Here is a 12201-nt window from a genome sequence, read left to right as displayed (position 1 = left end):
TTGAAACATTTATAAATTGGATGTAATTCAGTGCAGAAGAAACTCTGACACTGCGATTACTCAATAAACACCACCTATGTAATCTATCTATCTTAGTTTCATTTCTACAACTGAAGTCATGGCTACCTCGCTAGTGTCACTACTAGTTCAAGCATTAGGCTACAACACAACCTATTTGCTCATGTTGGCAACTTTTCGTCATGTTGACCATATCCAAAGAATACAAAATTTCTTGTTGTTATTTTCTGAAATCGGGCAAAAACTAATGAGCACGCGGATGCCATCCAAAAGTTTTACTTACTGTGGCCTAACAAACAGCTCCCTGAGTTCTGAACCGTTCTCAAATTGTCTGTATGTGCATGATCTCGGCACAATGAAGACACAAAAGATTTTGTACCCTCAAGACACACGCCATCCTGTCAATTATACCTCACATTATTTAACGACCGAAGACAAATCTGGGAACCTTATGGTGTATTCTTAGTTAACTATAGACTCGATAATGCTTATCTTCCCTAAAAAAAGTGATAAATACTTGTGATGCTCAGACAGTAAGGCTTAGTAACAAGGACAGTTCGTTGTGTGTGTATGTGTTTGTTTGTGTGTGTGTTTTTGTGTGTGTGTGTTGTATAGTGCACACAGTGTGTGTGTGTGTGTGTGTGTATCTGTCTGTGCGGTGGATACATTTATCGTATATTATTTTCTGACAAATATGTCAGAAAGGATTGTCCTCTTTTATGTGCCCTTGAACTTGTCAACTTAGCTAGGTTCAGCCCGTTATGCTGTTTCTATCGCTAACCATAGACTCATGTATAAATCACATAATTATAGTAAAGGTAGTGCTGAAGATCTACTCATTGTTTAACTTGGGTACTGTAATAACAATTTCAGTTATGATATGAACTTAGCTACGCAAAATTGAAAAGAATAACATGAATCATTGCGCGCATACACACAGACACAGAGATACACACTGGACCTGTGTCATCAGTGGTTATATCTATACAACAGCTGTGATGAAGTCATAAAGCTTTATAGTTCATCCTTGAATAAGTTCATCAGGTTGGTAACGTTACGTCACTGAACAAAGAGACTCTTTTTACACAACCATTGCTTTATTCTCACCGACGTTTCGGTGACCGTCTGACTGAAAATCCCTGTAGAAGAAAAAAAAATCATGTGAAAATTGATGCGCGCGCTGATGTCATCCATAAAATTTACTTGCTGTGGCCTAACGTGAAATTCCTTATCCAAAATGTTAGGTAGAATGTTCATAACTGCATGACCGACATGTAACATCGACTATCATAATTCCACCAGGTGCCATAATACAGCCACCTCATTAGTATAGAGGCCTTCCCAAGATTATCTTGAATACCGAATGTTAAATATCCTAAATGTAAAACAATTCAGATATTTACGTGTTGGAGACAATCTTGAGAAGGCCTCTATAACAACGTTTTTTGAGGTGGCGGTATAATGGCACCTGGTGGAATTATGCGAATGTATGTTACCTCCTTTAATTAAATGCTATGGTTTTGAAACAACACACAACTTTGCAACACGGGTTAAAGCAATTATAGAGGACGATAAAAATGTGGATGTTTTGTCAGGTGTGTCCACAAGTTTGAAATTTTCTTTTTATCAAAAGACTAAAACTGTATTGCAGTTTGGCCAATGAAACAAAGTTGCCTTCTGTATGAAACACAAAAGGTCAGTTAGGCCACAGCAAGTAAATTTTATGGATGAAATCAGCATGCTCATTAATTATCGCCTGATTTCAGGGAAAAAAACAAGATTTTTTTTCTACTGCAGGGATGGTCAATATGACGATAAAGTACCAAAATGAGCAAATATGTTGTGTTGTAGCCTAGTAATTGTACTTGTAGAACTGACACTTGCGAGGTACCCAGAACTGTAGTTGTAGAAATGAAAATTGTTAGATAGTTGTAAAAGTGACACTAATATGGAAGCCATGGGTGTGGTTACCAACTTTGTTGGTGATGACAGTCCACCACACTAGTGTCACTTTTACCACACCAGTACATGACTACAGTAATGAATGCCTTGTTGGCTCTGATACCATGTTCTATCCCTTTAATTCTTGTTACAACAGTCATCACAACTTTATGGGGCAATTTTTGAAAATGTAGACATCTGGTTTTTTCTCACCCATCTTTTTTTTTTGCCCTATAGCACTATTTTTGCAATCTGCAGAGGATGTCATCCATAAGATTTACTTGCTGTGGCTTTACTCATTTCCAAAATAATGGGATTGAACGAAGCAGTTTTTATTCTTTTGATAGCCACTACATGTACAATAGTTTCTCTCAGTCTGAAGTCTAGAAATAAAACTAAAAGGCACAAAGGTTCATGCACAGACAACATTTGACGAGCTTTCATCTACCTATCGGAATAACACGACTGATGACACTTTGGTATTTTGCCCCCAGGACAATGTGTCCACCACAATTATGCCAGCATTCACAAATGTGGATGAAAAGCAAACTTTTTGACAAACCTGGCAAGACATCAACATTTTCAACATCCTGAATAATTAATTTTAGCTCATGTTGCAAAGTTGCCGGGTGTTTTGAAGCCAATTTATTTAATGGACGTACTTGCTGGCAAGTTGTAAACATTCTACGCTAATATTTCTTATCAGAAATTTCATTTTACTCATTTCAATGAACTGAGGGAAGCAGTTTTTAGTCGTTTGATAACCAATACATGTACTGCGTTTAGTTTCTTTCAGTCTGAGGTCTAAAAACACAACTTGAAGGCACAGATGCTCACATACAGACAACATTTGACGAAGGTTCATTGACCTATCTGACTAACACGAATAATGACACTTACTTTGGTATTTTGCCCTGAGGACAATGTGTCCACCACAATTATGCAAGCATTCACAAATATGGATGAAAAGCAAACTTATGGACAAACCTGGCAAGACATCAACATTTTCAACATCCTGAATGATTAATTTTAGCTCATGTTGCAAAGTTGCCGGGTGTTTTGAAGCCAATTTATTTAATGAAGGTACTTGCTGGACAAGTTGTGAACATTCCACGCTAAAATTTTTGATCAGAAATTTCATTTTACTCATTTTAATGAACCGAGGGAAGCAGTTTTTAGTCGTTTGATAACCAATACATGAACTGCGTTTAGTTTCTGTCAGTCTGAGTTCTAGAAACAAGGCATAAAGGCACAGATGTTCACGGACAGACAACATTTGACGAAGGTTCATTGACAAACCCGACAACCACAAAGGGTGGGCCTTAATTCCATTTGGGGAGTATATAATTAACATTCCATCTATTGTAAACATAAGACAGAACTGCTTTAGGGAAGGGTTGGTATCGTTTTCTTTATTTGTTTTGCATTCCAAAGTTGCACCTCGAGTTAATGAAAAGCAAAGTTACGAACACAAACAACTTCAGGTGATGTGGGGGTGTTTAAAAGCTACAAGTATAAGTCTAGAAACAAAACTTGAAATCACAGATGTCCACACACAGACATGTCACAAACCTCCATTGTTCTATCTGAGTGATCGGGAGTATATAATCAAGATTCCATTTATTGTTCAGGCAAAAGTGCTTCGGGCATTTGAGGATCTGTGTTATTGTCTTCATTACTTTGTGACCGGAGGGTAACCTCTGTGGACGGCGTGATCGGCGGATGTGATGAGTGTTCGCATGCTGTTACAATCAATGTAATAATTTCAGATATCACCCCTGCGTCGTTCGGTATACTGACCCGGGTCTGCGTTATTTTGGCGTGTTAGGCATTGCGGTAACTGGTTACCGCCAAGCAGATGTTGCTTGATTTTCTCAGATCGTTTTGTGCACGTTGTTTTTCCAGCTGTTCCACAGTTTTTTAGTGTTTGCGAGTGCGTTAGTGGTAGGTTCAGATAATTTGAGCAAACGTAAAGGGATTTGATTGTCAAAAATGATTGTCAAATATGATTGTGAAACATTTGTTGTTGTTGTTTTTATCTGCACCTGGTTAACTACTACTGACAAGGGGGGTCTGCTTCACAGTTGTGTTGTACAATGCTGGTAGCTACCTGGTATGATGGCAGAAGTATACATCTTTATTATCGCCTTTATATCGAGTTGTTGATTATTGAACGAGATGATGAAAACATGATAGCGTCCAATCTTAATATCTGAAATTTTTACACTTGATAAAATATTGACTCAGACTGCAGAATTTGCCAAATGACAGAATTGTGACAGAATCTATCCACGGAGTGACATTTATCCGTTGTCTATAAAGACAGCACATTTAGGAGCATTAAATCTGCGGACTGTGGTTTCAAATTTGCAATATTTTCAAAATGTTCTGATTTGAAATCACCGTCAGTCGACTTCATAATCCTTAAATACGCTTTTTTTTTACAAACAACGGATAGTGTATAGGATACCATCGGATAAATGTGAACCAGCGTTATATTCCAAAATAAAAACTGAGTTTGGTATAGAAAATTCCTTATTATCTATTTTAAATTAGATATTAAAGTATCAAACATTAGACCCTATGCAATAGACAATTTACACATGACGGAGCCTCAGCGATCAATCAAACACACAGATTCCATTTTAACCAATCACAAAGGTCAGAGATGCCATTTTAACCAATCACGTAGCATCCCTTTCATAAAGCAAATTATGCGGGTGACTCGGTAGAACGTACGAGTCAAATCTGACCAATCATAGAACGACATGCACACTGATGCATATACATAACAGACTGACCGACAACTCTGACTGCACAGTTGGAGAGTGGACAACGAGCTGGTAAGACGTGCGCTTGTCAACAACAGAACATACCTGTGAGTACCTGCCCCGTTCATACGCATATTTGTAGTCTATCAAACTTGCAATGTTATCTGTTAAGTTTCGATATTATATAGCATACATGCGCAATTATTAATTTAAAAAAAGATGAACGATTTGCCGTACAACTTTACGTGCAGGCAAAACTTTGTGTGCCATCAGGCTGCGGATTCGCCCTCCGTACGTACCAGTGCGGGCGACGCGCCTGCCCTGTACAGCCTGAACGTTTTCAGAAATACGTGGCGGACGTGGCAAAAAACATAGACGGAAAAATTGCACGTACGGCGGGTTGTGCCCTTAGCTTTCGGCTTGTAATTAGAGGTGTGGCGCCCTCCTAAAACAAGTCGTATCGTCACGTTTCAGCTCTTGCTATTTCTCTGTACAATATCGGGGCCTTCTTGTTCTAACCTAACGTTAAACGATTACTAAGGCAAGATGATGGGGACTTTGTAAGGGATCAAAATTTTTGTTCTGCTACGTGAGGCAGGAACAGGTGTGATTGCTCTGCTGTTTGCCGTTGTTCCAATTCTTGTTAAGCTTTCTCATAAATTTCATACTTCCCTGTCCAGGCGGAAGCGTAGTTATGATTTCACACACTTCGAAGTTACATTTTAAATGTGAAACGTTGGGGAAATGTGAAGCATGAAACGCGATGCAGATAAACATCCAACCTCAATCGTAACAATGCCATTTTGACATACTGACATACCATTGCCCAATTTGCTAATTGTATAGTTGTCTGCGACAACGCCCCCTTTTCTGTTCTTTAAAATATTCCCTCCAATATTTAGGCACTATTTTGCAAGTATGTGTTATTCACATTTCGTAATTTCACAAAACATTTCGCATTTTTTTATATCCCTTTCACATATTTTTGATGAAGTCACATTTTGGAAAGTCTCCCCATCAAATTCACATAAGGGGATCGGCCAGCCAAACCGCCATGCAAATTGTATATAGTTCAGGGTCTAAAACTTCAAGACTTTTTTCCTGGTCAAATGGGTAGAAATCCTGGCAGTTTTGAGGTGGGTGCGACAGAGGAGGGTTTTTACTTTCTGATTAGGGCCAAAAAGCTGGGTTTTTGTGGCTGTCAGGTGATATAAATTTGGGACTTTTTTGTCCTAGCACAAGGCCCCCTCACTTGGCTGTAGTGCGGTTTTGAGGTCAAGGGTCAATTTTTCAGCTTCGCAGGCGGGTCAACTTCAGTGCAATTCAAGTAGCCCTGGCTACTTGCAATACTGGTGTCATTTATAAACTGAAACTGAAGAAAGCAAAGTCTTCACCAATCTAGATTGTCTGTTTTGTCGCATGTTAATAATGAAAATCTCGCTCGCCCGGGGCCCGAGTTCCATGGGATCAACGAACTGTTGCACTCCTTTGTTAACACGGGGCCATCTCTACACGGGCAGAGAGCATAATTATTATCAACAACAATTGACAGAAGTTGTTCGGTCAGCTGATGGGTCAGAGGTCAGGCATTTTTCGGTGCATTTAGTGAGCATCTGCCTGTTTAAATGCATAAATATACATTGAAATATGTCGGCTGTTGCCTTGTAAGGACAACTAATTGTATAGTTGTCTGTGACAACGCCCCCTTTTCTGTTCTTTAAAATATTCCCTCCAACATTTAGGCACTATTTTGCAAGTATGTGTTATTCACATTTCGTAACTTCACAAAACATTTCGCATTTTTTTTATATCCCTTTCACATATTTTTGATGAAGTCACATTTTGGAAAGTCTCCCCATCAAATTCACATAAGGGGATCGGCCAGCCAAACCGCCATGCAAATTGAATATAGTTCAGGGTCTAAAACTTCAAGAATTTCTTCCTGGTCAAATGGGTACAAATCCTGGCAGTTTTGAGGTGGGTGCGACAGAGGAGGGTTTCTACTTTCTGATTAGGGCCAAAACGCTGAGTTTTTGTGGCTGTCAGGGGATATAAAGTTGAGACTTTTTTGTCGACATGTCCTAGCACAAGGCCCTCTCACTTGGCTGTAGTGCGGTTTTGAAGTCAAGGGTCAATTTTTCAGCTTCGCAGGCGGGTCAGCTTCAGTGTAATTCAAGTAGCCCTGGCTACTTGTAATACTGGTGTCATTTATAAACTGAAACTGAAGAAAGCAAAGTCTTCACCAATCTAGATTGTCTGTTTTGTCGCATGTTAATATTGAAAATTTCGCTCGCCCGGGGCCCGAGTTCCATGGGATCAACGAACTGTTGCACTCCTTTGTTAACACGGGGCCATCTCTACACGGGTCAGAGAGCATAATTATTATCAACAACAATTGACAGAAGTTGTTCGGTCAGCTGATGGGTCAGAGGTCAGGCATTTTTCGGTGCATTTAGTGGGCATCTGCCTGTTTAAGTGCATAAATATACATTGAAATATGTCAGCTGTTGCCTTGTAAGGACTCTAACTATCAGACATTTCTACTGTTTCTGTTTTTTGGCACTACAAGGCAATCACAGGTCTTCTAACTACTGTAAATACTGTGGATTAATGTTCGCGGTTTTCGCGATGACCACTTCACCGCGAACTTAAAACCATCGCGAGCATTTTTCTATTACGGTATTAGACTGCAGTCTATGTTGTTACCGCGAACTTCAATCCACCGCGAAAAGTCCTTTTTCCCGCTACCGCGAAATTAAATCCCCGCGAATTTAAATGCATTTACAGTATTCAAATGACTCACATACAGCCGGCATAACCAGCAATAATTCAATAGACTGTCAGACCGTGTGTCTGTTTCACCTGAGGCCTGTGCATCTTTAAAATGGCGGACAAGTATTTTCTTAGCAGGTTAAAATCCGACTGGTACCCCGCCTGCTCTCACTTGTATGACGAACGCATTTGAATTAAAAATGTGACACTCTTGTGTGTCCCTCCGGCCTGATGCGCCATCCTAAACGGCAGCACCCGATAATTTGCAAAGGAGATAAAGGAGAAGAAGAGCAGTGTAGAAAAAAATCACTATCACGTCGTCTTCCATTACTCTGGAAATAGCTCTAGAATTACTACACCTGCAATCAAAATGGTGATCAATACAGACAAACAAAGCATCATTGTTTGGTTCCAGAAAAGACTCATCAAACTCTATGAGGTTGCTCCCTGAATGAATAATGACCTCTTTCATTAGAATTCTGTTTAAAAGGTTCATTGTGCATTTGATCACGATTGGGAGCTGGAAATGACAGATTGAAAGATGATTTCAATGCGTTCATAAGGAGGTGTCCAGAATGTTCTTATCCTTACTACGTACTAATTGAACGCTTGATCCTATTTCAGAGAGAAGACAACCAAACATGGGCGTTCTCGCTGTCATCTTCCTTGGATGTGTGGCACTCCTTTCTGCTTCATGTTCAGGTCAGTTTCAAACACATTTAAATCATTCAATTTCCTTTGAAAGTGTAACACATGTTACTTAACATTGCGATAAGTGGATTTATTTTGTCCTGACTAACTCAATTGCAATTTGTAAAGCTAAATTATTACTAGGATACGAAAAGGATTTCCATGACACCCTTACTCGGTCAAATTGTATGGCTGGAGCACGTCACCGGAACGTACTGCGCCTGCGCGAAAAGTATAGACATGCTAAACCTTGCTAAACCCCCGGTTTACTAAAGGGCCGCATTTAAGAAAGTACGTGCGTATATAAGGGTAAAATCCCGTGTACGTTTTGCATGAAACCATGTCTCTAACATATACTGTGCAACAAGCGGGATTTCAATGCAACGTTGACCAAACCAAGCCCCAAAACACCAGGGTTCGCGCAGGCGCAGTACGTTCCGGTGACGTGCTTATGGTTGGTCATTTGAATGTAAGTCAAGAATGTCGTTGATGATTTTCATTTTGTATTAAGAATTTCGCAATTCCAGGTAGCTATGCGGTTTAGATTCAATCTAAACGGCATCCGAGAAGTTGTAATGTTTATTTCGACTGATGAAATACTTAGGACAATACTGTGGCTATTGGTTGTCTTGCAGCAAAATAGAAGGAAGAAAAAATTCTGACGTTGCCATAGCAGCACAGCTTACGTTTGGAAATGGGAGGGGGGCTTACCCTCCAAGCACACGTTAATAGGGAAAGGCGTGAAATTTTCCTTATGTGTCCAGTCATTTAATACCTTCTCCCTTCCATTTCATTCTTACAATTTTTAGGCTGTTTTGCCAGCTTTCTTTAAAAGCATTTCTTGTTTTAATATTTATCTGTTCCAAACTTCTCCATCATTCACAACATTTCATTTACCATCAACATGATGGAGAATTCATGAAGTGGCTTTTATTGCATCAATTAAACCCACATTTTCCTTATAATGTATTAGCTGAGAGCAGCCAGAAGCAGGCAGAAGTGGTCGAGCTTCTGGAGAACAGCCTTCGGATCCTTGAAGGTAACTATTAGCCAAGGTTCTTTTCATAATGTTTGTCAGATTTCTAGGAGGAATAGTTTTAAGATCATGCTACAGTTACAGAAAGCAAAATACATTACTATCAACTCTACTAAACTATCAACCCTTGATGTATTAGTCTTACTACTATCTTTCACACACAGATGCATTTGACAAGGAGCAGCAGCTAGAGCAGCAACAAGACATTTCTGAAGTGTCAAGGTACATCGTAGCTGGTGTCAAAACCGGAACTAGTAAGTCGGGCTTGTCCTAGCCTAAACAATGTATTCTTATTGCCAGTACTTGTAATTGAAATGATATTATATTGTTTTAAATTTTCTGGTATTGAAAAAAGGGTACTTCAATACATTGAAATATCGTAACTAGTATTGTTCTTGACAGTGAAAGATCACACCATCAACTCTGCTTAACTATAAACCATTGGAATATTAGCCTTACCGGTTACAGCCTATACTGCATAGAAAATGTGTATGTCTTTTGAAATGTTTGCTTTTGATTTGTTTACTCTGTTTAGAATCGTGGCGCACTGATTACCGGTGCGGTGCGGGCTACAATGCACCAAACGGAAAACCTGCCGAATGCAGCGCTATAGGCTGGTTCCCATGCTGTAGCCCAGAGGGGTTTTGTGGCAAGTCTAGGAACCACTGTGAATGCCCTGACTGTCTCGACTACCGGAAAGGTACTTCCTGTCTCTTCTCTTCCCTGAACAAAATCCACCCGGAGTGCTTCATCAATGCTATTCTAATCTTACCATGTATACACCATTGACTAACATCTGTCGGTCAGGCTGCTGAGACCCTTACAAGGTCTGAATACCTTCTGGTGACAATAGACAATAGTGACTAACAGGAATAATGACTTCTGACCCCATCTAAGGGTGGTTCATAATACTCTCCGACTACTGTGACATGACGAAAACTTTCTTCAAGGCTTTAGTGCATTGGTATGTATTGTGTGACAACATGGAGAGTCGCTATTACTGTGAAATTACCATGGCATTTGGCACAGATGACATTCCACATCTAGCACCATCGAAACTTTGTCAAATTTAAGGTGCTCTATGGAGTTTTAGGGCGATACAACAAGTAAATTTCCCTACCCTTTCTTTGCATAGTAATATAAATCAAGTCTATAGCATTGCATGCCAATATTCAGTGAGTCATGTTACAGCATCATTGCATCAGACAAACATGTTTTAAAATGGTCATCTTCCAAACAACACAGGCCACAGATGGGTCATCCTATTCTGTTCTCTTATCAGCCTGGTGATGGTTTTTCAGACCTTTAATAGCCTGTTTTTGCACAGTTGACGGACACCGGAAATACGACATAATGATGCATATATCTCAATCAAAAAGTGGTTGTAATGTTATATATCATTCACATGAATGTTTTGTTCTCGAGATTATTTTTAACTTTGGAACCAAAAAGTCCCATAGAGCACCTTTGAGGCTAGATTTAACATACCTTTCATACAGTATACTCCATAGAAGATTTGTATATGTTTTGAAATGTTTGCTATTTGATGTTTTACGTCTATTTTGAAGTGTCCTGGCGCAATGATGGGCGGTGCGGTAGGAACTACAAGGCACCAAACGGACAACAAGCTGAATGCAACCCTGGAGGCAACGGCCCATGCTGCTCCAAGAGCGGGTGGTGTGGCAACTCTAGGAAACACTGTAGATGCTATGGCTGTACCGACTACTCGGTAGGTAATTCCTGTCTCTCCTCCTCCCTGAACAAAATCCAAGGGGAATGCTTCATTAATGCTATTCTAATCTTACAATGTATACAACATTGATTGGCATCTGTCTGTCAGGCTGCTTAGACCCTGGCAAGAACTGAACGCCTTCTGGTGACAATAGTCAGAGAGATCTTACTCTAACCCCTGCAATCAGCTGCACACGAATGACTCCTCACCCTACATTTTGTATCTAAGATTGGGTCATAATACTCTCCGATTGCTGTGACGACCAAAACTTTCTTCAAGGCTTCATTTTATGGTTTATGAGGTGTGACAACATGGAGAGCCGATATTACTGTACACTTACCATGGTATTAGCACAGATACCATCCCGCATCTAGCATCATCAAAATTTTGTCTATCAACTAAAAGTTAAAGCTACATTTAACACCACTTTTATGCAGTATACTCGATAGAGAAATTCAGTATATCTTTTTAAATGTTTTTTTTAAATGTTATTTTACCCTAGAAAAACTAGACTCAAGCGTAGCGCGATGATATGCAGAGCTGTGAGGGGTACTCGGCACCAAACGGACAACTTGCTCAATGTGAACCTGACTGCGAATTTCCTTGCTGTTCCTCGGCTGGTGTTGCAAGACTGGAGATCACGGTGACTGTTCGGGTTGTGCCAACTACTTTTACGTGGTCTCTCTCTCTCTCTCTCTCTCTCTCTCTCTCTCTCTCTCTCTCTCTCTCTCTCTCTCTCTCTCTCTCACTCTCTCTCTCTCTCTCTCTCTCTCTCTTTCTCTCTCGCACTCTCTCTCTCTCTCCCTCCCTCTCTCGCACTCGCTCGCTTGCTCGCTCCCAGTCTATCGTTCTCTCCCTCTTTCTCACTCTCATTACATTTTTTTTGCTTTTTACCATTACTTATTTAGATACAGACACACAATGTCCCTCTAGAGACAAATAACGTGTTGGCAACATCAAGAATGTGAGTAGTCCTGAATTTTAGGAAGATAGTACTACTAGTAAGTTTGTGAATGTGGATCTTGTCATAGAGGTAGACGTTGTGCCAACATATTTTGCATATTTTATTGCTTTTCGTTACCATTTATTTAGATATGAGCACACAATGTTATTTTGTTGACAGATGTCATACCAAGAATACTTGGTGAAAAGTAGACACAATCAGGTTGTGAGTTTTCCTGTACTTCAGGAATGAGACAAGTCATGCAGATTGTGGTTCTGTCATAGAAGTAGACTGAGTA

General features: G+C 39.9%; 1 protein-coding gene across 1 annotated transcript; it reads left to right on the top strand.

Annotated features, from left to right (window-relative positions):
* The first annotated feature begins 4729 nt into the window (after positions 1-4729).
* Positions 4730-12116, top strand: LOC118419471 (lectin-B-like). Its single transcript, XM_035825851.1, has 7 exons — positions 4730-4837; positions 8127-8204; positions 9166-9231; positions 9393-9482; positions 9764-9928; positions 10797-10957; positions 11463-12116. Exons 2-7 carry the CDS (start codon positions 8144-8146, stop codon positions 11469-11471), a joined length of 552 nt encoding a protein of 183 aa, XP_035681744.1. The 5' UTR covers positions 4730-4837; positions 8127-8143; the 3' UTR covers positions 11472-12116.
* The last annotated feature ends 85 nt before the right edge of the window (positions 12117-12201 follow it).

This window comes from Branchiostoma floridae, chromosome 7 (genome assembly GCF_000003815.2).
Source record: "Branchiostoma floridae strain S238N-H82 chromosome 7, Bfl_VNyyK, whole genome shotgun sequence".
NCBI classification, from domain to species: Eukaryota; Metazoa; Chordata; class Leptocardii; order Amphioxiformes; family Branchiostomatidae; genus Branchiostoma; species Branchiostoma floridae.
This window is presented reverse-complemented; position numbering and strand designations above follow the sequence as displayed.

What these genes read in the sequence shown, in the direction of transcription:
- LOC118419471 (XM_035825851.1), top strand. Translation starts at nt 8,144, where the DNA reads ATGGGCGTTCTCGCTGTCATCTTCCTTGGATGTGTGGCACTCCTTTCT. An exon ending in CCTTTCTGCTTCATGTTCAG is followed by an intron (nt 8,205 to 9,165) that starts GTCAGTTTCAAA and finishes ATAATGTATTAG; the next exon opens with CTGAGAGCAGCCAGAAGCAG. An exon ending in CTGTCTCGACTACCGGAAAG is followed by an intron (nt 9,929 to 10,796) that starts GTACTTCCTGTC and finishes TCTATTTTGAAG; the next exon opens with TGTCCTGGCGCAATGATGGG.